The 26,936-nt window shown below is 38.7% G+C and overlaps 1 protein-coding gene across 1 annotated transcript in view; it reads left to right on the plus strand.

Moving 5' to 3' along the window:
• MACROD2 (mono-ADP ribosylhydrolase 2) overlaps positions 1-26,936 on the plus strand; it is an 869,266-nt gene that overhangs the window by 602,427 nt on the left and 239,903 nt on the right. The window contains exon 8 of the mRNA XM_062489395.1: positions 11,553-11,626. Coding sequence (XP_062345379.1) covers positions 11,553-11,626 — 74 coding nt within the window. The remainder of the gene's footprint in view (positions 1-11,552; positions 11,627-26,936) is intronic.

A 26,936-nucleotide genomic window follows, 5' to 3' on the forward strand; every position in this document is an offset into this window, starting at 1 on the left:
AATATTGCAGTGGTATTTTTCACGATCTGGAGATGTGTAGCTGTCATGATAAAGTGAACTATCTTGAGTGCAACTGTATATGTAGCGAGGATGCTTTGATAAAATTATTGGAAGTCAAATTGGCTAAAGCTGTTACCTAAGCTTAGTTCTGTGTCTTATATTAATTTTGATGATGTAACAAGCTCTTTTGAATTGACAACTTCTTTTTATGTATCCCCCAATTAAAAATCTTGTATTTTCCCTCATTTGCCTCTTGCTTAACAATCAGGTTTCTCTATGCAATGCATTTCCATATCCCTTCTGCTAACCTGCCTGGCATGTCATGTTTCCGAGAGGATTAGTTGTGTTTGACTGTGGCATGGACCTGCCTTGAAAGGGTGGTTTTCCCCAGCCATAGTGTGGGTCATCTCATGCCAGCCATACACATAACCTAAATTTGATAAAGTGCTGGAAAAAGCAACCCCTTTGCAGCCACATGGCCACATTTAGAAGGAAATTGAGGTGGGAGGTCAATTTTCAATTTTTCAATTTTAAGACTAGGTTTGGAGATGCCTGGATTTTTAAGTGGAGGTCTTTAAATCTCACTTGTCTGACAGGTGGTAAGAAATTTACATTTAAATTGTCCAGATCACTTTGTTATTTGTACTGCATTGTTGGACAAAAGAGATTTCTTAGTCTTCCAAATCCTTTGCTGCTTGATCTGAGCAGCCATAGCATTGGTTCCTTTGTTTCAAACCTGAACATTTCTTCTGACTACTGTAACTGTCATTTGCTCTGTCATTGCTTTTTCCCCTGACTCAATTTGAATATTGTTCAAAATTACTTGAAAAACGTGTGTTTGGGCTTTATGTTTCTCCCTGAAGAGTGGCATCTCTACAATGAAATAATTTTACTTTAAGGCTGGATTTACTGCTGTTGGTCTAACCAGAAATGTTGACATTTGTTAAACCTTTCTGAATGCTAGGAAATCCCATTCCTTGCTAAAACAGCACATATAATGATTTAAAAATAAAATTTAAAAACCCCAACAATACACTGGCAGCTTACCATAATTGAAAGTGCTATTTAAAACAAGTTCACTAAGACCTAAAGTTCATATTAAGACTAAATTGGATCTGAGTTTCTGGAATTGCAAGTGCCTTTAACTGGTTATTTAATTTCCTTTTTGATTGAAGAATGCAAGACTCAATAAAAGCATAATTGTGAGTGAAATGCAAATTAGAGATGTTAGGAGAAATCATATTTGTAACAAATACTTGCTTCATAATTAATACTGTGATATTTTAAAACACTGAAGAATCTGATGAGATCTGGGTTATTTTGTTGATCAGCTACTAGTACTGGGCTTAAAAAGCAACTGCTTCTTCGGGGAATTGTTAGTCAAAAGTGTTCTGATGAGGGTGTTCCAAGAGATAAGGCTATTTTCATATTTTGCCCATTAGTGGGTTTTTTTATACCCTTCATTTGAGGTCTTGCTAAGAGCATCAGAAGTATATAATGTATGGTTGTAACTAGGCAGATTTGCTGAGATCAGAATTTTAAATTTCAATTTTTCCTTACTCTTGCTTTAATCCAGTTTTTCCCATTATTCCAAACATTAGCAGTCTTCTGACCAATTTTCATCTGTTGTGTATACTGTTGTAATCTCAGAAGATTCAAAAAGGTTTTTCAGTGCAGCACTGGGAGGAAGGTTGAAGGGGTGCTAGTGGATTCCATGTAGTTTTTGTTGACAAAGTTTTTTCTGCAATACATTCTGAAATGAAGATAAATAGTGTAGATTGCCTGGTTGCTGATAGATACAGGAGCATAAAGTCAAGTGAGGCACATTTTGACTCTTGCAGGACAAAAAGTAAGATTATGTGGAGCTGACATCTTGCCTGCCAAATGACTACTACAGAAATGAAGCAGCATCTGGGCAAGGGGAAAAAATTCTTCCTCTTAAAAAATTAATGCATAAAATTGTTGAGATAGTGAAATAATTCAAGTCCAACAATCTGCAGAAGCACTTATTTTAGCAACGTACATGTAGTGTGTGTTCATGTAGCATGAAGTGTCTTTCTGTGCAGTGAAGAACGAGCCACTAAGCACCAAATTTAGAATGCACCCCCACTCTGTTCTTCCCAAGTGTACTGGCATTTTTGAACTCGGATTGGGTGGAGATATTTCAGTTTTGAACTGTTGCAGATTTCCTCAATACAGTAGCTGCTGGTGTGACACTTTAGTATGGTTTACTGCTGCCTGAGGCAAGAATTGAAAAAAATCCACTGTGTGAATAATAAAGACAAACCAAGAATCAATAATGTATTTGTTTAAAAGACCTAAGCTAAGTAGATTAAATGTGCCGGACATAGTGTCTTGCTTTTTTACACAGTCTGACCTATAACTTTCTTCCTCATATGTCTTTTGGGAAAAAAAGATAAAATAACATCTTTATTTTTCTCTCTCTTTTTTTTTCCCCTTTCCACAAGGAGTAAGTATATATTGTTTCAGCTGATTATGTGCTCTCAGGAAATCTTTGATTTCTTTTGGAGAGGAGATAAGAACAGTGCTTCAGTAGAAATTATATCAGATAGTTTTGTTTGGTTCTTGTATGTAGATGGCCTTCCCCAAATACTCTGATGGTTTTAGATAATCCAGCTGCTCTTTGTGTTGTATCTACTAGAGCAACTGAACATGGTGGAAGTGATTTAAGGGATAGAGCTGGGCTGGCAATACTATCTGTGTTTTTTATGTGATTTTGTATTTTTTTTTGCTATTGCCTATGTATGTGTGATTCCTCTGAAGTTTCTCAGACTTTCTATGCTGCCATCTTCCTTCATTTTGCTCTGGTGGCTCATGTCCATTACATACATGTGTTTCCCCAAGTTCTTGTATTTCCTGTCATGGCGTGTTGCCCTTTCAAGATAAAGTACTGAGAGCTTCAGCAAAGCCAGTAGCCCTGATATTTACTTTCACATTCAGCCCTTCTTCCCAAAATCCTACTCTCCATCTTGCAACAAGAGCTTCCACGCTCCCTCCCTCTCCTATTCTTCCTCCACCTCAACCTGCTTCTCCTCAGTGCATTTTCTTGGCTCCCTCTGTTTCCACAAAGATCTGTCAGCAAGAAGAATGAGCCTGAGCGTCCCATGTCAATTCCTGCCCCTTCTCTCCCTGCCCAGCCTGTAGTGGCAGATATATTAGTAGACATCAGAAATTCAGTAAGGAGTGGCACATCAAGAATATCTTTACTTCAGATAAACCTTTAATTAGAGCCTGCAATCAATAGCAAAATGCCATGAGGAGCAGCATTTGGCAAGGTACAGAATCATTACTTCATTCCCACTGCTGAACAGATCATCCCTTGGTGCTTACAGTGTGTGTCAAGGAGTGCCTGGCATAGTGTCAGTGGAGGCTAGGGAGGTCCAATGCCCTGGACCACACATTTCAAGAGAAAGTACCAGTTTCAAGTGGAATTCAGAGTGTGTGGGTATGTGTGTGTGGGGGGGGGTGCTTGATTGGGTTTTATCTCCTGTGGCATTAGCAAGATACTTCAGGAAGGTAGGATTGATTCCTTACACTTTGCTGCACTTGAGAACAAGGCATTTTTATTTAAATCAGTGGGTAGAATAAATATGTAAGCTTGTTGGAATTGTAACTACACTGAAGCCAATCTCCCATTGCTGTGCAATTCAGTGTATGATGGGAGATTTCACAGCTGAGTAGTGCTTTACATTTTGTTTCAAATTACTTTGGCTGTATTATATTGCCACCCTAAAAGCCAACTTGCTTGCTATATATGGCAAAATAGAAGATTTAATACTCCAGATTAGGTAGCTCGTGTACACTTTGAAATGTCTTTCAATTAACATTTCTTTGTATAATGTTTGTTTCTGGAATAGCAATTCTGGTTATGGTATGAAGTGTATTTAAAGGAGAATGATGTGCTTGAGCTCAGGAACAGCTATATACATGTGTTTAAACAGCTGTGTAATTTACACAGACATTGCATATACACTCTCATAGGTAGATTTTATAATTGCAAAACTACCTGCGTGAGTATATCTTCCACTTGCGTTTGCATTGTGTGTGCTTTCTCCTCCCATAGGAGAATGCTAATGGCCAGGGCAGTGAGTTATTTTTCCTTTCAGTGTTGTGCTGGTGTCTTTCAGATTTTCTCCTACTATGCTCACCTTGGAGCCTTAATTTTCTACTTGGGCATTAGAAATTCCCTGACAGACAGAAAAGCTCCATCACACAGCAAACAGCACAACTACAAAACAGTTTCGCTTCCCAGAGACTCCAAGTATTGCTTGCAATGTTTTTTAGGTTTTTTTTTTTTTTACAAGACTGCTACAGAATCCATTTCTCCATCATGTGATCTCCTGCAAGCATAGGCCTTTACAAATGCTGGGAAAGCGAAACCTTGACTTCTAATTTAGAAAAAAATCTACTGACTACTGCAGAAAAGTGAAATTCTTAGACACATGCAGCTCTCCTTCAGAACAGCATTATGATAGTTCTTGCAGCAAAGTACCTGTTGGGTAACTCTGTTCCTCCACAGTAGTCCAAGTGTAAATGCATTTTTACTAAAACTACTTCCCTCCAATGTTAATAAATATCAAACAATTCAGTAAACTTGAAATCTAATTTTTCTTCATTGGACTCTACACTTATTGGTGCAAGCCTCTGCTTACATGACCTACATAATTAACAATGTATGTCTCTGTGCAAATGACACTTTTAACACAGTTATACAGCAGGTATTTGTCCTGTTGGCTGCTATGGGATCCATGGAGATCCAGTGCTCTAGACCCAGGGAGCCGCCAATCTTCCCAGAGAGAGAGAGTCCCACAAGGAACTGCCATCTAGGGGGTCTTCTGGCTGGTCTCCTAGCTGCCAGACAAGCCTCAGCAAGCGATGGCCATGGCCACAGGTGATCAGCTCTGATCAGTGATTTCAGCTCAGTGATTCCAGCTCTGCTTGCGAGGCTATCCCAGGCCAACTCAGGGACAGACGGGAACCGTTGCATGGCAAATTCCACAGAGATTCCTTTATTATCCAGCAGCTCTGTGAAGGGAGCCAGGAACAACTGCTCCCTCCAGAACTGGGGAAATACTGAGGTTTTTATGGGGGAGAGCAAGGGTGGTACGAAGGGGGTAAGACCAGTGGGTTACAAAGGATTAACATGGGTACTATGGCATGGTGGGATAGCTCACCATGAAAAGAAAAGGTGTGCCAACCTAAGGAACATCCTTCCAGGAAGGTTGAGATAAGCTAATCACAGCCCACTCAAAGGACATCCCTCCAGGGCAAGGCCATGGGTGGAGCCAGGGCAGGCCCATGCGCCTCCACATTGTCCAATTATATCAACATGGGAGAGTGTGAAATGAATCACGGTGTGATCTAGTGTATTTCAGAGAAAACAGCTGTGACCTAGTTTGTCTTGCATTATAGCCACTTTTTGGCAACCAACTTCTTTCAGCTGGAGCCTTGAGCTGAGCCCAGATATGTTACAGAAAAGCACCTGAGCTGTAGATGGTGCAGGTGAGTTGATGTGCTGATGAAACAAGAAGCTCCTGTCAGCCAGCACACACTGAGCGCTGCTTCTGACAAAGCAAGGCTGAGCAAGCCCTGTTACCAAGAGAGTCCGTGCATCTTGTGGGCAACCTGTGACATGGCTTAATTTTGCTGGCTTTGTATGAGTTTCATCAAGTTCCCTGGTGTCAGCATCGACCCTGACTGATGTAACCACGGATCCCTGTCTTACCAAGTGCACTTTGGTGGATGAAGAAACACTCCCTTATTTCAATTCCCTACCAGTTTTATGTCATCGTATCAGAGCAGAAAAGTTCTTTTGAGTTTATTAACCACCTTCCACCAACTGCATCTGTCATGTCAGTTGAATGCAAGTGGAAATGATTCTTCAGGAACTGCATGTCCTTTTCTGTTGCTGCTGAATTTTTTCACTCAAGGAAAATGTAAAGGTGTGTGCCTTGGAAGGAATTGAGAATCATATGACTTCTTGAGAATAATGTTTTGTTTATGCATTTTGAAAATGTCTTATTTTCCCTTTTTGTTTTACAGGAATAATAACTAATTACTGTAGCACAGTCTTTGAAGGATACAGTGAATTGGTGCAGCTTTGTTTCTTGGGGTAACAGAAAGGTTACTGGCTTTTCACAGTAGTTAATTTCACTTTCTTAGAGTTAGTTTTTGAGTGAACAGCAAATAAGATTTTCTCTGACTGAATGAGTTCCATAAGGCAAGGTAGGTTATTTAGCAGAAGATTCATGGCTTTTCTGTTTATTCTTCATGATAGCTGATTCAAGTGAGGGTACTTTCTTTTCAAGTTTTGAGTGTCCACAAAAATGATCAAGGTTGGACTTAGCTTGTTTGTCCAATCACTATGTCACAGTGGTTATTTAAAAAAAGGGGGGAAAAAAGAATGAGGAAAAAAAAAGCAAGAATAGCAACACAATAAGCTTTTTGTTAGAATACTATAATCTCTATTAAAAAAGAACGGATTTACCATGGTAATGGGAATCAACGTAGCATGAGTGAATTAATTTTGACTGCTGAAGTAAATCTTTGACAAGATGATTATATAGGATCAGTTGCAAGATTATTCTGTTTATTTCACAGCTGAAGGACAAGTGGATGTATTGAGTTAACCCTACCTCAGGCATGTTGGGCTGTGCATCTCGTTTTTTCTCTTTTATTGTAAGCACTATCATCTGTGTTGTCAATAGCTGACCTTAACCCATATGGCCATAATGAAATGCAGTTATTTATGCATTGGTTGTGGTTCAGAAGGTATTTACAGTACCAATAATAATACCAGGTTTCAGAATATGTATGGTATAAAGGCTTAGTACCTTTTTTCTCTTCTTTCCTTCTTCTTCTTTCCTTTAAAACACCTTTATAGTCCGTGCCATCTGGTGCTGATGATTCCCATATAGCAAGTACTTGATGCATGGTGGAGATACCCTGTCATACTGACTGTAGAGATGGCCTTCAGTACAGTTCCACAGTTTAAAAATGTGACAAGCTACTACTTGAAGAGCATAATTTATGTATCTGTAAACATACTGACAAATTTATAAACTTAAAACGTGGAAGTTTTTCCATTTTAACAGTCTTGTTGATTAAGCTGTGGGACTAAGGGTTGATTTTAGCACACAGGAGCAGTCTGCAAACTGTTACATCCTGATGTATGCACAAATACGCCAGCGTAGATATTTTTCTGAGGAAAAAAACCACATAATGATTATTTGTGTTGATGTGCATTTGGTTCTTTTCATGATTTGCTTCAAAATTAAACTGTTAAATCTGGTAAATAATAACATTAAGCCTGTGATGAGCCTTTCAGAATCCATAGAGAAGGTAACATGTTTTAAATTAATAAAAACCTGCCTAGCACTTAGCTGTGCTAAGAAAAAAAGGATACAGACCTATTTCTACCAGGATGAGTTGATTTACAGAAGCATCTCAGTTAAACTGACAAATTATAATACTTATCCCTACAGCTACTGAAGTGATTTTTCTGAATTGACATTTGCTTGTTCATATTATAACCCTCCTGTTATAACCTGTTATCTTAATCCTCAGATAGATCATATTAAAGTGTGATTACTTATTACCTGTGTTTTGTTAATGGCCTTTTCATGAGGAGGTAGCATTACCCCTGACTTGTAAGTTAGACATTTTTTGTAAGATTGGATCATGCCCAGTAAAAGAGGCAGATGAAGCTACCAGCATCTCCACATAGTTTGGGAGTCCCTGAAATAGATTTCTGTTAGTTTTGTGTCACAAAATCCTTGTTGTACTGTTATGCTTTGAAGAGCATTGTGCAGGGCCAGGAGTTGGACTCTATGATCCTTGTGGGTATGTTTGAACTCAGAACAGTCTATTATTCTTTGGGCTATTGGTGTAAGTTTTTCTGATACTGCACACATACATTAGGCAAAGAGTAACAGAAATTTCAATTAGAAAATGTTTCTCCACTGAATCCCCCAAACACAAAAGACTGAGCATTTGCACAAGGGTGTCTGACAACAGGGAATTCACTTCATGTTTTCTGTACTTCGGTGAAGCAGGGGGTTTTATGTTCTTACCAGCTGCATTCCAGGGAATAAATAAAAAATGTAATGGAAATGTCAGTATGTATCTCTAGTTACTATCTTGGTTCTCCTCCACACTCTTCTCCTCTAAAAAGCACATTTATTTCATATCAGATAGATCAAAATAATTCTGCCATACCTTATCATGCCTTTTGCCGGAAAATTATGGCCTTGATGACTGCAAGGACTCGCACAGCCTAGAGCTTGCTTTTGCAGCTGTTTTGCAAGTCAGGGTTACAATTTCCAGGAATAAATTGGTAAAGCCCTGGGAAGAGTTGCTGAGTCTTGTAAGTTTGAAGACCTCTCAAAGCTTTCCTTGGCTGTCACTGTGGGTAATCTGTGCAAAGGCATACCAAAAGCAGCAGAGCTCAGTGCTTTATGTGATGGTAGTAGGGTGCACACCCTCGTTCTTACTGACTTCGAAGGCTTGCACCCACTGTGCCATCATCTGTGCTGTAAAGGATGGCTCCTGAACTCAGAGGGGCACCAGCGGAGTGGCTGCTTGTATCCACGATATTGCCATACTTGAGGAGTTGAGATCCTGGTAATGGATGGTGAGATGTGATTGGTTGGCACTGCAAAATGCAGATGGTGGCAGTAAAATTTTCACTTGCTGAAGCAGCTCTTCAGGAATCAGACACAGGCTGCCCTGTTTTAGTGGTAAAGCTGGGTATGGTAAAGCAAGATGTTTGCTGTGGCAGTGGAGGACGTTGAAAGCTCGGTCCAAGTTAGATACCTGTGTCTGTGGGTAGGTACACTGCACCACACACCTGCCCATGCCATACAACTTGCCAACCCTCTCTTTTTTCTCCAGGCAGATAAACACAGTGAAGTCGTGTACCTCATGGCTGATGTGTGCTTTTTTGTGCTCTTGTCCTTTTCAGTATGCTGGAGGAGCACTCGCTGAAGTAACATGGCCCAGTGTCACTTACTACTTTACCTGTTTTATCTTTTGTGAAATTGAGCCTTTAGCCAGAATTGCCTGAGCTGCTGCTCCAGCAGTCAGTAAACTGTGAGGCACCTCGAGCTCATTTCTCTCAAGTAATTTGATTCCCACGTGCTTCCTTAGATTGCTTTCTTGCTGAAAGTGGGAAGGGGGGGATAGGGGTGCACATAGGAGCAGACCAGAAATGTTAGGGTAGGCAAATGTAGATTAGAGATAAAAACAATGCAAAAGCATGTTTTAAAAGATCCCGTCTTGCTTTATCTTCCTTTAACCCACTCCTATAAACAAAAATGTTTTTGTTTGAGAATCAGAGACACAGGAGCTTTTGTGCTGGTGCAAGGTTTGCAACAGGAGTATAATTCCATCCTTCTGCATATAGTTAGCAAGATAATGCTTTCCATAAAATTGCCAGAAATGTGTGAAAAATGCTAATTAGATGATTCTTTTGCAGGGGGGGTAGCTGATAATAAAAGGCTCTGACGGATTTCAGCATATTTTCTGAAATCATACACAGAATTCAAGGCTGTTTATTTAGGTTGCTGAGCTGTTTCCTTTACATTGTGGTGACTTAGTAGTAATTTAACACCAGTTTTGTAGATAAGGTTCTATTTAAGATGGGTTAGTATGGCAGCAGTTTCTAAACAGTGTACAATTTATGGAGAGATTCTATACAATCCCCAGTGCTTTATCACCATTTTGGCCAACGATGCTGCTGCAAGGGATTGAAAAACAAGACTGAAAAGTTAATCTTGCCAGAGGGAGAATTGTTCTGAAAATAAACCATTCAGTGCATAAACAATAGTATATCAGTTGTCTGAAATAGGCATTTGTCCCTCTGCATGGTATTCATTTTATGTCCAGGCAGAACAACCACACTCAGGAATGGAATGTCTGTGTGAAAAAGTCCCAATTTGTTAGCTAGGATATTATAGATATTAGGATATTACAATTTGAGCAGATGGTCTGCTTAGAGCTCTGTTATTTTGTATTATGAAAATGAGGCTGTTGGAAGTCCCCACTCTGGGTTTCGTTAGTGGTCATTAGTTGGTGTCATGAGACATATGCCTTGATGATGTCAGCAGCGTTATTAAATGTTATAAGAATTTATTTTCCCAGCAGCAATAGGAGTATGCACAGTAACATTTGTAGGGTCTAAGCTATTTTTTTTATCTTGGACTTGGTAAGTATATTTTTTAAAGTGTAAAAATAATGCTTTACTGAGAAATGTATTCGAAGGAGGCACATACTAAATGTTGGTATTATCCAGAATTTACTATTTTACTTGCTTTTCTTGATGAATGGTTGTCATCTGTCACATCAAAACAATATACATGCTGCTGGACCAAGTCTTTGCAGAGTCAATTTACAGGGAATGATGTTTTGGGGATGTGATTCAATGAAGGGATTTTGGTTTGGGTTGGGTTTTTTCCTAGTCATGCATTGCACAAGTTCTGAAAAAGGTTTAAAGAAGATATAAGTAAAAAAAGCTGAAAATTCTGAATTTTTTTCAGTATCTGTGTTTCAGTTTATGGTGCAAGGGTGATGTATGATGTAAGAAAGGCTGTATCTACATAGCTGTATGCCAAATTTCATGACTCTGACCCTGTTGCTTGCTTGTCCACTGTGCCTACAGCTCAGGCTCTTCAAAGCCTGTTCTATTAATCTGACCAACTGAGAACAGTTAATACAATTTATGGGATCTTATTTTTAAATCTTCACAGAAATTACTGGCTGCCCCCAGGTTAAGAATTGAAAGGAAAATTAAATTAAGGTGCCTAAGTAATTAAAACATCCTTGGATTTAGTAAGTAGAAGCCATCAAAGCAAAAAGTCTCTATCTCTGGAAAGATTTTTGATATTGTTTGGTGCTGGGGGGAATTACTGTTGCTAATGTATCATGCAACGTAAGGCCTTAAGTTCATATGCTTATGAACTTCATGAATTCTTTAATTTCCAAAGTTGTATGTTATGATTTAGGTCATAAATTGAGAGCTTTCCAACTCAAACATTTCTCTCTTTATAAGGCCTACAGCATTAGGGTCATAGTGTGGTATGGTTTTGCTGACAGATGGATTAAAAAAGGAGAGAGCCTTAAGGAAGACCTTATGCCTTAAGAAATGTCTGAATTTTTCTTGCTGCCGTGAATTGTGAACCTAGTATTTGTTACTGTGATATACTTGTTGAATGGTTGCCTGCCTAGTATGACGCATGTACACAACTCTTCTGTTTCTTCTCTTGAGCAGTGGACTTAATTCTTAACTAGAGTCAAGTAAAAAATAAATAAAAAACCACCTAAATAAAGCATTGTTGTGCCTATTTTCAATTTATTGAGCTGGGGGAAAATGTAACAGATGTTACCTAAAACCTTTGTACAAATAAATGAAAAAGGGAGTTGACCAACTGTAATTCCAAAATATTTTGAAGAATAGGAAGAAAAAAAGCCCAGATTTTTGTTTTCTTATATATAAAATAAATATTTTATTTATCTCTCATTTCTTCTCTTTCTAGGTTTTCCAAATGAACCTGCTGCTGTCATTGCCCTTAACACTATCAAGGAATGGTTAAGCAAGAATCACAATGAGGTATGGAATAAAATACTTTTTTTTTTTCAAATTTGTACTTAAGGTTATGGTCTTTGACTCCAAAACTGTGAAAAGAGCAAACATAAGCGTGAGCCTTGAAGTCTTTTATTATTTAGTCTTAAGACCAGGGAAGTCAGGTCAGGACAATATAGCCAGGGGAAGATTTTTATATCTGAAAGCTATACTGGAGTTCAAAGGAAATACATTTGTTTGAAACCATACTGTGCATTTCCTATGCATCTTTCCTGGCAAAGCAGAAGACTGTTCTCTTCCTAAGCTGTTTCTGAGTGTCAGAGTTTTCAGATAATAACGAGGAGATTCTTGAAAAGAAAATATGCACACCAGTTGTCAGTGGGAACAGCCACCAAAGGTCAGCGGTGTTCCACGGTCACTTTACAGTAAATACATGTAGGATCCTTTTTTCTATTTTCATTAATTTGTTGGTTTGCTTGCTATTAAGTGTTTGTTTTCCCATAAATACTCACTAAATATAGGAATTTTTAATAGTACTGGTCATCTTCCAGTGAGCAGTGAAGCAGCAGTTTTGGATGGACAGACTTCATTAGTACTATTAGGGCCTAAATCTCATCAGCATAGCCCTAAACTTACATTTTTGGGACATTGTATGTTTGTAATTTTAACCTTGATGTGTGAGGCTAAACCCAATATGTTTGTAGTGCTTACCATCTTATAATTTCTCTTAGCTTCATTTTTACCACATAATTTAAAAGGTTAAAAGGTTTGTTTTGGGTTTTTGCTCCAGAAATAAGTTTTTCTTCCTCAGAAACTGACTGTGTTGTATATACACCTCCTGCCTTGCTCCTCACAAATTTAACCAGAATTTAACCAGAATTACTTTTAAACAATTAGCTGTAGTTTATAGTGTTTGGTCAGCAAAAGGAGCCCAGGCTCTTTTCCTTTAACTACAAAGCAATTATTTAAAGTTATCAGACTCATTTTATGCCACGGTTGGTTTATTTTTCCATTTCGACTATTACAGGTCATACTTGTTGTCTTAAATGTTGTTTTCCTAATCCTGAATCCCAGCCTCACCAAGCTGAGGTCTCACTCTGTTTGATACACTTGAAGACATATGTGTGGTGTAATTATTGCATATTGCTGATTAGGAGGATTCAGAGCTGTTCCCCCAGAGTTTTTGTTTATTTTCTCAGGAAGTGGAGTATTAGGTTTTTGTCAAAATACGGTTTGAGGGTTTGGTTATCCACAGCTTTGTACTTTCTCACATGAAGCTTATATCCTCTTTCTAAGGTTTTTCCACAATACACTAAGTTTTAGATTATGGCATACTAGCATGTTTTCCATGTCATAAACAGGACAGCAACACAATACTCAATTTTGCTGAAGACAGCAATAACTTAAGTAGTAAAAGGGATCTTTGAGAAGCATACCACTACTGGGTTGCTGCTATTTAATGTGTATAGTAAGGTGAGCATGGTTTAAAAGAACTGATGTAGCTCTGTGCCAGATGTCAGTTTGATCCATTGTATACTGTTATGGAATCACAGAGCATTTTGCATTGCAAGGAACCTTAAAGTACATCTAGTTCCAGCCCCTGCTATGGGCAGGCATGCTACCCATTAGACCAGGCTGCTCAGGACCCCATCCATCCTGGCACTGAACATTTCCAGGGATGTGTACACTTACTCCCTCAGACTAAATTTTGTGTTTTGAGTAGCAATATTATACATTACCCAAGCTTTTCCCCGAAGTAGCTCATCATACAGCAATGGAATGAAGAGGACTTTCTGTGTTTAATAGTCTCCTCCTATGGCACGCAGCCATATGATACAGTGTTTTCTATAAAATTCTGTCTTAAAGACAGATTAATTCCCACTACGCCCACTAGGTATTTAAATTCAGATTTTCTAGTCTGGGAGCAAAACCTCTAATGATCTGGCATGACGGCAGCTATTCAGAGTGCTGTCCACATCTCATTCCTGTTAGCACTGACCAATCCTGCTCCCCTGGTGTTGTCTGTGCTGTCAGGATGAGTTGGTGTGTCCTGCTAACAGCCTCTCCTCAACAAGAAAGGCCTCCTACACTTGGCTCTTCCAGAGTTAAATTAATCAAAGTCATCTTCTTTCCCTCAACCTTTGTTCTGCAATCTGTCTTACCAGTGAGAAGGTTCTGCTCCTTTAGTCCCAAAAGTGTCTCACAGCCAGTTAGGCCATTGGACCTGACCACTCACTAAAGTCTCAAAATCTTTGATTGTAGAATATGAATTGACTGATTGAATTCAAGAAGTTTTAGTGCAAGATAGATAGCATGCTCACTAGGGAATCTGCCTCTATAGCAATATACATGGCAAAAACAGGTGAATAAGATGGAAAACTAACAAATTTCCAAGTCTTTTGTTGTGCTCTATAGCAGCCTCCGCAGGAGTCTCCTCTGCCTTTCAGCAACCCAGGAATCTGTGACAGATTTGGGAAAGATAAGGCCATATTCTTGTTTTCACCTCTCTACCTCCCTATAGTACTTCTTTCCTTTGATGCTATAATGAAATTTTTTAGATATCGATATTAATTCCAAATATAAATAAATCATCTGCCCTATTCCTTAGTCAGCCCAGAGGCCTGAAAATATAACTTGAATGACTCCTGCAATGTGTTAGACTCCTGCAAATTTCTCTGTCGTAGTCTTTAAAAGACAAGTGATTTGCATTTAATAAAAGGTTTTTTTTATTCAAGCCCATGGTTATGCTTGACCCCTCAGGTGTTTGTATAAAAACTTATTAGCATGCTTAACTCTGATGTCACTTAGATGAATGTCTCATTACCATGCAAATGGAGTTAACACCTTTTGGAGGTTAATTGTTACAAAGCAACAGAGAGATATTTTTACTGTAATTTACTCAACATACAGCCACCATAGTCCAGCAGCCTAAAACTCAACTACATAAAGTTGGCTGGGAAAAAAAACTTACTGTAAGAAGTGGTCTGGACTCATGTGTAGCAGCAGCACAGTTTCACTCTTGAAATGAAGCCCTTAGTCAAACTAATCTCTGGCCATGCTTTACATCAAGGTTTGCTGACTTGCAGCCTGACGGCAAATCTAGTTTAGAAGCTGGTAAATGTTGTTATGCTGTAAGTGTAGAAATCCTTTGGACTAAACTCCTAGGTATGTCCACAGTCAGCAGTAGTGGTTAATTTACTGCAGACCACCTAGGCTATCTCCTTAGCAAACTATGTTTTCATTTTGCACAAAGTGCTCTATGGGTTTAATAGAATTTCTCAGAGCCACAAAATAGAATTGGAGTCCACTCTTTAGGAAATTACACCTTAGCATTCATTTTAAAATGCACATTAAGTTCTTTAAACAGGTCAGAATGTTTATTTCTGGGATAATTTGGCAAGGTTTGAGGTGTTTCCAGCTGATTTCCTGTAATGGTATCTCAAAAACATTGTGACAGCTTTAAATACTGGACACTCTGCATTGTTGGGGGTGTTGGGGAGAGGGTTATCTTTGGTTTTTTTATGGCAGATACCTAGGAATGCTTGCAATGATAGAAATTATCTTCTTTTTCTTTGCTATGTTTTTCAAAAGGTTGAAAAATAAAAAGATCTATGTGTATGCCTCACCATACAATACACTGACATGAAAAGCCTCAGGACTTTTTCACTGCTCAAGAAAATACTTCAATAACAGCACATTTAGTTCAAAGTATTGTTCTTGTGCACAATATCTCACAATACTTACTACACATCCTGGTAGAGCAACAACTAGGAAAGTGCAATGACAATGTGTGCACCATTGAAATAACTGATAAAATTAAAATAAATGAGAAATAAATCAACACATTCTTGATTCCTTTCATTAGACTCATTGCTGAAGAGAGACTTTTTTCTTATTTTGCCTGAAGTACATGAGTCTAAGGTCCTTGTCTTTTAGCAGGTGGTTATGTATCATCCCCAGGCAAAAAGGGAAAAAAAAAAGTGAACATTTCCAGCAGAGCAGGATGAGCCAATACTCCTTCTGACAAAAATGTTCATGAGGAAGCCCTTGTTTGTATAGTTGGGCACACTCACACACCTAAAATGCTGCTGGGTACTGGTGATCACTTTGGAGGGAGATGTGATGATCAGCAGATCAAAGGGAGCTGCCACAACACTCTATTGCACAAAGCAGGTTTGCCTGAAAGATCATTTAAATATAAATTCTATTTTGTTTTTAATTTCTCTTACTCCTTCTGGTGGCCTCAGGAATCTAATTCTGGCTCTTTATTCTTTAGAGACAATTAAACAAAGTGGTATCTTGAGATGAAGGCTAGTCTTTATCTCTGCAGAAGGATGCAGATGGAGACAGCGTGTCTTGGAAAAATATTGCCTGATGCAGTTCCACTTCATGTAACCTCAGATTCCCCTGGGGCAGGGCAACCAACTTTCAAGATATATTCTAGAAAGGGGTTGAGTAGCTAGCTGACAATATTTAATTAAAGAAAGCAAGTTTTGAAAAACTCCAAACATATGCAAACCCTTAAGACAGCATGACTTTTATTTTTGATTTGTTAGTTTTCATGTTTACAGTCAACAAAACCATGTGAAATTTTGACAAAAATATCTGTATGCCTAAGGTGTTATCTTTTAGTTTGGGCCTGTGGTGACATGTATTTATTTTAAAGACTATTTATTACTCAGAAATAAAGCTCTGAAAATACAGGTTTTGATAGAAAGCCATTGACAGATCCTCAAGGACAGTAAGGATGCCGATAAAAATTCATCCAGCTATTTTGGTCACTCTGATATGCCACTATCACTTGATTAACATAATCTCCTCCCCTCCCCCAGCACTGTTCTCTTGGGTAGGTTAAAAAATTATCTCCTTTCTATTTCTACATTCTAATTAGGTGGTAATCATATGCTGCTCTGATTGAAATTAAAATCAGCCATCATGCCACTGTCATCTTGCTGAAGTCAAGGAAAAAAAAATGCTTTTCAGCTGGTACAAAATTAAAATGATTTACTTGCTCTGTGTAGCTGCTCTCTCACCGGACTCAGAGAGATTCAGTGCTGTCCCCAAAGCCCAAATCTAACTGTCATCCCTACAGACAATTCATTTTCTGAAATAAGGCAGCTGCCAAGGCAGCAATGCTTTCCTTATATGTTCTTCAGGCTGCTGTTTAGTTACAGGGGTGATAAAGTGAAGTCGACAAAGCCTGTCTTTGTTACACGTAATATTTTATTTATTAACTTTAAAAGGTTTTGGTATTTTTGCTACAGCTACTGAGAAACAGGCAGGAAGGATCCCTCCTGGACAGAGCTGTTAGAGCTCATGATGGCTGGGAATGTCCCAGGCCAGTGTCCTGTGCTATGGTTTGTGAGATGCTGGTTTGTGACCAAAATGAAACTGGAAGGAAGGATTTGGAGACATGGCTTTCTATCAACTCTTCCCTCCAAAATTTGTGGAGGATCAAGGAAATCCATGCATAGTATAGATGTTTATGCTGAACATATATTTGTAAATGTTTATCTAACCTTTGTGTACTGTATCAAAAACACCTTCAGTAACTCTGCTACAGCTAATGAGTGTCAATAATACAAAACAGACCTCTGCATGGCTTCTTTCATGTTTACAGCAGTTAACTGTCCAGTAATTGAAATTTGCCATAGAATTTTTTTTCTTTTTATCCTTACAGTTTAATAGCAGTTATGATAGCAGGAGCCTGGATAGCTTCAAAATTCTACAGGCGTGAGCTAAATTAGCAAAATTGTCTCTGCTTCAGGGATGAGATTTTTGTCTTGTTTCTGTAATTTTTTTTTCCCTGTGATTTCTGGGTATTTGGAGGGGCCATACAACTGTAGTGAGCAGTGTATCAAAAAACTTAAAACTAAGTAGAAACAGTTTTCCTTCTTGTTACTTCTTGCATGACAAAACAGATCAGGATAACATCCTGTTATTTCTGTACTGGCTTTCAGCCAGAAATCTGGTAATTTCAAGTGGCTTCTTAACACAATGCAGAAGAGGTCCAGTCTTCATTTTGGAAGGATTCAGTTATTGCTGCTGCCCTTCTGGGGACTTTAAATCGGCTTGTGCTCTGCACCGTGTGTATGTAGGAATAAATAACTGAGGAATAACAATCCATGTAACTCGAGAGAGATTCATGGATAAAATACTTCAGGAGTAATGGAGAAATTGCTGCTGCAATCTTTGTTTTGCTTCTGAGCTCTGCACATTAGTAAATCTGTTGCAATTTATGTTTTGCTGTGCTTTGGTGTCTTGACTAAGCTGTATCCATGTGTTACAGCTGAGTCTTAGCAGGAACTACGCTGGGGTAACAGGAAGGAGATGCTGGAGGTTTTCCTTCTGCTCTCTGGGAGTCTGCAAGGACGCTGGTCTTGTGCAGACAGAGCCTTGGGAGACTCACAGGAAAAGCTGCCTGGCAGGGCTGGGTTGGGCTGACAGTCTCCAGCAGATATAAACCTGGTGGGATGGATGGCCTGCCTAGCCACAGCCCCCAGGGAGAGGGATGGCACTCTGCTGGCACAGGCAGCAGCTTTTCCACACAAGACAGGAGCATGTGCTTGTTTTTGCTGGCACTTCCCTGGCATCCTGCAGAGTGCATGATGGCTTCTTTGGGTGTTCTGTTTCCAATGAACTCACATAGCTGTTCTGCTTCTGGAGAGGTGCCACTTTGGTTTGATTTAAATTCAGTTCTCTTGCCTGCAGTTTTTCCCAAAACAGAATGTCCTGTCCAGTGTGGAACGTGAGGATGAAATAATACTAAAATACAAAAAAAAACCCAAAAACATTAGGTGAGTCTCATACTGAAGCAAACATTGGATCACCCTATGAAGAACCAAACTGGTATGAAAGAAATAACTGTAAACAGAATATTTTTTAGGTTTTATTCCACTTTCCCACCTAAGATCTGTCCAATTCCTACCATCATTTCCGACCACATCAGCCATCAACAGAAGGTCACAATCAACTATGTACAGAAGGAAACCCGTATGGATCCTTATAGCCAGAGTGTATTCCCTGTGAGGAACAGAATGAGTTTATTGCTGCTAGACTTCAGCATCTTGACATATAGTTTGAGATATATGATTCTGACATTTAATAGGTTAGATGATATTGGCCACATACTTCATAGGTTCTGTATCTACTGTATTCCTGGGAAGGTGAAAAATAGTTCTGTTTATTAAATATGAAATGACAGAGCAGATGAGAAGAGCATTGTGGATGTGGAGAGCATCGACAATGAGGACCTGTGGAAACATGGGAATGGTGGTAGGCTTCCAAGATAAAATAACTAAAAATTAATACAGAACAAATTGCTCAAATTCAAATGTGAGCACAGTTTAAGGGTTCATATCACCTTCCTACTTGGACTTCAGGGCAGATTATGTGATTCTTTCTTTTATTTTGGATTAATGAAAAAATGGAAAATAAATTAGATGAGCTATGAAATTGTTCACTTCCACAGGAATTGTAAACAATGCTTCATAGGAAGAGTTTTTTAACAAATGCCACACAGAGACTTATTCAGGTTTCTCCTTACTTCTAACCTGATTTCTCATGAGATAAAAAATGAATATTAACTTGTACAAGTATAGACTGTTTACAGCTACTAATTTTAAATAGAATTAATTTATTGAAGCCTTATTTTCTTTTAACCTACATAAAAAAAGGATGAATATACTTTGGCGCTAGTGAAATAAGTAGAAAACAACCAGTGGTTAGATGATAAATAAAGGTGAGGGTGAAAGCAGAATTAAGTAGCTTTAAAAGCAATACAGTTTTACAATTGAGATGGAAGTTTCCATGGCACAGAGCACAGCTTTGACTTTCAGTTGTGCCTTATAAGCAACAAGGTCAGTGTTGCCATGTCTCTCTTCTTTTCTGTCTGTCTTCATCCTGATTCAGGAGCATGATTTCATTCAGGAGTAAATTTGCATTTACGAGACTGAATTTGGGACGGTTTTCTGAACTAGGAGTATTGCTCTCTAAGCTAATACATTTGTCACATCTTTTCTATTAGACCTAAGATACCACTTGGTAGGACACTTCCCTGCTCTTTAGTACTTCAGGCTGAAAAGAAATACTAAGAACCAGCTGCTATATCTTCACCTGCATGACTGATGCCCAATAAATCCAGAGGAATAGGTGTATTTCTGAATTCTCCCCCTTGCAAGAAACCAAGGCCTTTCAGAATCCCATGTCTAAATTCCCTAGGTTCAATTGTCTGCAAGGAAGGGATTTTCCATGTTCTGTATTCTTTTCTGGTTTCTTCTATACAGCTTTCACCCACACTTAAAAGGCACTCTGCATTTAAAACTCAATCCAGATACATATTTTCAGGCTGGGGGAAGGGTTTTATATGTGATTTTCAGCCTTCTCTGCTGGAAATTTTATCTTTCATTTAAAGCCTCTTTGGGTTCGTAATCCAAAAGGTTAGAAAACGTAAGTCTTTTATTTGCATATCAGTACTCTTATCCTTTAGTTGAGATGATGATGGATTGTTTTATAGATAAAATACAGTCTATATGAATAATTTCATTTATTCTTTTTTCTTTCACATTTTATTAAGTGCATGTCAAATGCCTTCTCCATGTGTGAAAACAAGTCTTGGAACTTGCACTGTTGCTTATTGGACCTCTTCCCTGTGGACATTTAAACAAACATCTCCCTTTGGGGTTACATATAATAATATGCAATCTGTATGATGATGACCTCCTGATGGGAAATGTGTCAGGAGGGGCAATAGAAATGAAGTGCTTTAGTCCTGCTGACTGTGTTCCTTGTTGAAACCTCTCCCTATAGACATCCTATAAAGTTCATTAATATTTACAAAGCAAATACATTTCCCTTCAGACAGCTGAGGTGCCTCTGCCCTTGATTTTTGTTGGATTCTATGAACTTTGATACAGTGTTATATAGCATAACTGCAATATCTCATTAACATGCATACTTAGATTTGTAGAATATCCTAGACGTTTTTTATCTAGTGTGATTTTTATGGGGCATATCATATGAGAATAAAATCTCATCATAACTACAGGTTGCTTATGTGTGTATGCTTGTCAGATGAGGTCTGAGTCTTCATGGGAGTTTGGGAAATGCCTATCATGGTGTTGTTACTGAATCACATATTAGCAAGGTAGAGTTGTGGATATAAAAAATTGCTGTACTGCAAATTATCAAAGATACTTGTAATTCAATGCTCTGAGTGTAAATACAAAGGGTAAACTTCTACAGACTAACACTACTCTTCAAAGCCTTCCTAAATTTTACTAGAGATGGAATTTTTGCAGTGAAGGAATTTTGCATCACAAGGCTGCTAACAAGGAAGGGTGGACATAAGGATCCCTAATCATGGAATCACAGGGTACTCTGAGTTGGAAGGGACACAGAGGAATTGTTAAGTACAACTGGGGTGGCAGTGTTAGTGTTTGTTATAGGAGGTAGGGGAAAAGCCTGAATTAGCTCCTATGTTGCAAGCATGAGCATTTGCAAAAAATACTGTTATTTATTTATTACCGTTTGTGGTAGTGTGAGTGTGGTGCTTCAGTTTCTGCAATGCTGTCTTTGAGACAGTGATGTCTTTGAAGGAGAATCCCATGGCATGCAATTTATAGCTATGGTATTCCAAAAATAAATGAAGCTTGTATGATGCCTCTAAATAGCAGAAACTGAGAGGGAAAGAAGCAACTCTAACATTTTTCTGAGATATTAAGAGAATAAAGAATTACAGGTATGTAATACCACATAAAAATACTACTTCAATGTGAGATTGCTCAGTGAAACGGGATTTCCACCTAAATGATGAGTAACTTGTCTTTGCTGGTGATTCATGGTCACTTTCTATGTGTGTGGGGAAAAGGGACCCTGCTGCTGTCAAATGAGCTAAGATCTGGGGCGGGTGTTTAGCTGTGGATAGCCATGGGGACCCTGTATGGTTTTCCCCTCTGGCCTGGACTGGAAATAAGCAGGGGGAGGGAAGGCTGACACTGTCTCTTACCCAGAGTATTGCCTGAACTTTTGCAATGAAGTGCTGAGAAGCTGTTTGATCCAGATTTTTAGTTGAAAAAATATCTTAGTTGAAAGGGAGAACTGCCATAGATCTTGTAAGTGCACTGTTAGCCAGTCAGTTTTCTGAAGCGTGCTGGTGCAAAAAGTGGATCTTGTATGTCCAACATATCCAAAGCAGTCACATGGAGTAAAAATGAACTGCAGATGCAGGGATCTGGCAGGTTCCAATATGCTTTGCTCTCCCCTCCTTTGTACTTTCTTTCGCTTTGCAGTTTCTTCCTTTCAGCCATCCCTGTTCTGCCCCCTGCGTGAGTGGTGAGCTTGTCTATATTCAGCTTTATTGCCTGGGCATTTAGCGGAGTGCTTTGGATCAGAATGTGGCAAACAAAGGCTGTACCTACACTCTGGGTCCATCTCATGTGCTGCAGCTCTTGTTTTCAGGTAGGGATTTCAAGTCCAGCTGCTCCTTATTGATCCTGTGGGGAAGTGGCAGGTTGAATCAATTATTTGACATGCACATTCTCTGTTGGCACAATTCTCCAGAGCCTTATAATGGCACAAATTATGATACTTGTTAGTGAAAAAAGAAAGTTACTACTGGGTATAGCAATTAATATGCAATTAAAAAGACATTCTTTTTTTTTCCCAAGTATTTTTTTTTCCAGCTATTAGATTTTAATTGACTGAATAGTTAAAGAATTGCTTTTGGAAAGGAGGATGGGAATAGTATTTTTTTCATGAATTAGCTTTGTTTTTTCATCCTGCGGGGACAGCAAGAAGCACAGACAGCTGTTATTTAAAACAAAATTGAACATAAAGTGCTATCAAACCATTTACTATCTCTGAACTATAATGCAGCAGTTTTGTGTTTTATGATGTATTGTTTTTGATTATGCACAGCATTGGTGTCCAGACTTACATGTGTTTAGAAAAATAATGAGATTTGAAGGTAAATGGAGTGCATAGCTGGAAATAATCTATGTCTAAGGTGTTTTGTTAATTTCCTTGCTGCCCAGGGTAGTGGCACAGCCCAGCAGGATGAAAGGAGGTAGAGGTTGAAGGGTGTTGGGCTGTGCATGGGTTGAGATGTCAGTGCAATCTGAAATGACAGTATCTGGAAGCAAAAGAACAGAGCAGTACCAGCACCCCTTTGGCTTGTGGCAGCACTGCTGAGGCTCCAGCGTGGAGTCAATTTGGGCCAGCGCCTGCAGCACTTTTGGTGACAGTGACATATTGTCACTTTGGACCTGGGCTGAGACACTCAGGGTCACCAAGCAGCCCCAGTTCAGCTGCTGTGCCCGACCTTGTGATGTACAAGTGATGAAGGCTCCGTATTTTTTATAACAGTCTCCAGAGCTGTCATGTCCCAGTTTTCAGCTACATTGATTAGTACCTCTGTGAGCAATTCCATACACAGTCATTTTGAGCTGTTAATTTTCTTCCAGATTATTTTCTTCTAATTACTCTAGAAAGTGGTTTGGAAGAAATATTCAGTGGTTAATAAAAGTATCTATGCATGTGAAGCCATGGATGGTGTATATTTTATAAAGCTTTGTCAAATGAAAATATATGACAAATATAAGGTTTTGCTGGCTGGGTGGCTTCTGTGGGCTTTTGCTAAAAGAGGTCAAATTGGCTCTGTGAACTTAAAACTTCAGCTGTATTAATTAATGTGATAGGCAAATGTTAGGAAATGCAATATAATTATTCACAGAACTGGGTCATAATTTCTTTTTCAGATAGTTTTTTAGCATGTTGCCACATCACAGTGCTTTCCACTAATAATGAAGACATTTTGGAGAAATAGTATTAGCAGCTGGTTGACTGTAGTTAATTGATACATTATTCCAGCACACTCTGTCAGGGACTACTGTGAATGGTTTAAAGGCTTCTAGGGAGAAATAAAACCAAGATAACCAAGGAGAAGTTGTTTAACTTAATAGTTCTCAGGCTCTGTATACCTTGGTTCAAGGAGGCAAATTACTGAAATATGTAGAGAACAGTGGTTTAGAAAATAATGATAGAATGATTTAATAAATGTTATCTGTGGGAATAACATATCAGCTTTTCTAGGAGTAGGGTAAGGCAGGGGAGCTCTGGAGAGTTTTAAAACCTGAGTGACTAAATGACATAAATTCATTTACTTATGGATTTAATTAGGCATCTTTGTCAAAAATTGGAGTAATGAATTTACAAGGCATTTATGGAATTAACCCTTTATGTAATTGAGGCATACTAATTACTGCCTTTCCCCCTTCCAAAATTAAGAGAGCTTCAAATAAATGCATCTTTGTTTTCAGAGTGAGGACCAGAGAAGAGAGGCAAAATGAAGCCCTGGAGAGGATTTAGAAACTCCTTCACCTTCAGGTCGCCAATTCCAATGCAGGCTATTTTTTCCATGTTTGAGAGCTTCCCAGCCTCTGTAGTAGTCTGGCCCCTGTAGAATGAAATTGAGAACATGGTCCTGATCCCAACCAACATGACTCTAGTTGTACTGAAGGACATTTATGAATTAAAGAGTCTTATTCTGCAGTTATGGCACCCAGCTGGAGATTTTGCTTTTCTCTCGAGAGCAGCTGGGATTAGGCACAAAACAGCAGCCTCTGGCATGGATAGTTGCAAATGTTCAGGGATGTAAGAATTAATTTCTTCTTAGATGTGCTTACTGCAGGAAAGAGAAAGTGAGTACTTCAAAAGAACTGAGCTATTTGATCACAGAACATTTTATTGCACTGTTAATTATGTCAAAGAGGCTGAACTGAGATAGGGTTCTTAGTGAGTTTTTTGCTGTGTGTATAATTAGATCTACAGAGCTGTTTCCTCAGATGTCAGGCTGCTTAGCTCTATTTAAGTCAATTTGCATCACTAAGAAGCTGGACCCCGTTATTTATGGAACCATTGACTGTTTATTATACCAGAGTAATGCACAACCAAGTTCTGTACCCTAAGGAAATATAGGCTAAGAAGTATTAAGTCAGAAAAATGGTACCGTGCTCACTTTTAAGTAATGATGGGCTAATCTCAACCTTCAGCACTTTTATTTGGCACTTTTTAGAACTTACAGCAATTAGGATACAGAAGTAGAGAATTGCTATGGTGTTTTGGAGATGGACTTGAAATTCAGGGGAAAACTTGTGGGGGGACTTTGATCTTTGTAGTCTGTGCAGGTATGGAAAAGTTTTGCAATTGAAAATGCAAGAAACTCTCCATATTCAGGCTTCCAGATTCTGTTTTAAAAGATGACAGCTTTCCCATGCTAACCACGTTTTAAGTTTGAGGCCAGTGTTACCCTAATGCTTCCTACAGCTAAAAACACAGATATCCCAAAAGAGTAGCACACTCTATATCAATTCAATTATTTTAATACAGTTAATCTTTTGAATTGTGTTCAAGCTGTTAATGGATATTTTTAGCTCTGTAGGCTTTGGAATTTCTTATACTCTGCTTTTATGCTCATTGTTCTAGAAATAGGGTTAACAGATTGATTAAAAATACTGCATAAATGCCAATGTCTAATATAGTGATTAATAAAGTTAGTCATTTACCTGAACTACTACTTTGAAAAGATGCTTTCCCTCACACTAATTATTTCTGTATTGTCCTTATTTTCATCACAAGCATTTCATATCACAGGTATTTTGCTGTTCTTCATCTTAACTTATTAAATCTTTCTTGCTCATGCATGAATCTGGACAGCTGGATGCCACTAATGGGGCAGCTAGTGCTACCCAGTGGTCTGTAATCAACATCCTGTTGCCACACATTAGCATGACATTCCATGCCTGAAAGGACTAAGAAATTTGATTTGTAAAGCAACAGCTGAATAGAGATGATTAACAAAAAGAGCGTCGTGGATATTGTGTAACACTGACTCTTGTCCTTTCAGAATCCAGTCTAGAATGGCAAATCTGCTGTGTCAATATGAACAAAAATAGATGAACCATTATCCAAATGTTTTTATCACTAATCATTTCTCAAAGGCTGTTTAAACACATTTGAGAGCATTTAAATGAAAACAAAGCTGGAAATAGTCATAAAACCATGACAAAGGAAGTATTTCTATTTTAAACAAAATATACCAATTCATTTTTCTGCAGTGTCAATGGAATACAATATGCCATGATAAATATATAAAAATATTACTAAATCTACCTTAAACGCTTTGGTAGATAACAGAGTCTTCCAAGTACTGAGGTTGATTTGAAGATTGTAAAAAGAAGCAGTTCATTTTTGATGGAGTGTGAGATAAATTGGGAAACCCAAAATTGAACCAGGCACTCTTGAATGACCGCTGAAGAATATAGTCAATGGTTTCAGTGTAACCTGTTTATACCTTCATGATAGCTCCATTTCTTCAGAGTGCTCTGTAAGTATAATCTTCACCTGTATGCAGAACTGTTTTCAGTTTGCAGTTTTGGATAGCAGTGCTTTACTTCATTAAAAAAAAAACAAAACAAACAACCAACCAAAAAAATACCCAAACAACAAAAACACTCCCCCCCCGCCACCTCCCAAATCCCACAACACAGAAACTCACAAAAGAACAATCCTAAAAAACCAACCAAACAGAAAACCCCAATAACAGCTGTGAATCCAACAGTTCTTCTTACATGTCTTTCCTCGTTCCTCATCCTGGGGACCTCAGTGTATGTCTCTGCTAATCATGGAGTGGTTTAGGTTAAAGTTTATCTTGCTCCAGCTCCCCTGGCACACCTCCCCCTAGACCAGGTTGCTCCGAGGTCCATCCAACCAGGGATGGAACATTCACAGCTTCTCCTGTGCTTCACCACCCTCACAGGGAAGAATTTCTTCCTAATATCTAATCTCAACCTACTCTCTTTCAGTATGAAATCATTCCCCCTTGTCCTGTCACCCCAGGCCCCCTGTAAAACATCCCTCTCCATCCTTCTTGTAGGCTCCCTTCAGGTATTGGAAGGCCACAATCAGGTCACCCCAAATCCTTTTTTCCAGGCTGAGCAATCCCAATTCTCTCAGCCTTTCCTCATAAGAGAGATGTGCTAATGCTTTTCTAGTGCTATCAGTATCCAAGAGAGGAGACAATTCTTTCTGATCTTATTGTTAACCACCGTTGCTGAAGGGTGATTTTGAATGGGAAGCACTGATCATCTTAGTGCTGCCTGTATTCAGCTGTTACCAGCACTGGAAGAATCATTCAACTGGGAAATACCCTTTGCTCTGGAATTTTCACAGTATTCCCCTTATTTCAGATTCTCAGCCACCCCAATATTTGGCTTCAATTAGATGTTAGCAGCAGAGGACAGAAAGTAGACAGCATTGCATTTCCATCTTTCAGTAATGC

The sequence above is a fragment of the Cinclus cinclus genome, chromosome 3 (genome assembly GCF_963662255.1).
Source record: "Cinclus cinclus chromosome 3, bCinCin1.1, whole genome shotgun sequence".
Classification (NCBI taxonomy): Eukaryota; Metazoa; Chordata; class Aves; order Passeriformes; family Cinclidae; genus Cinclus; species Cinclus cinclus.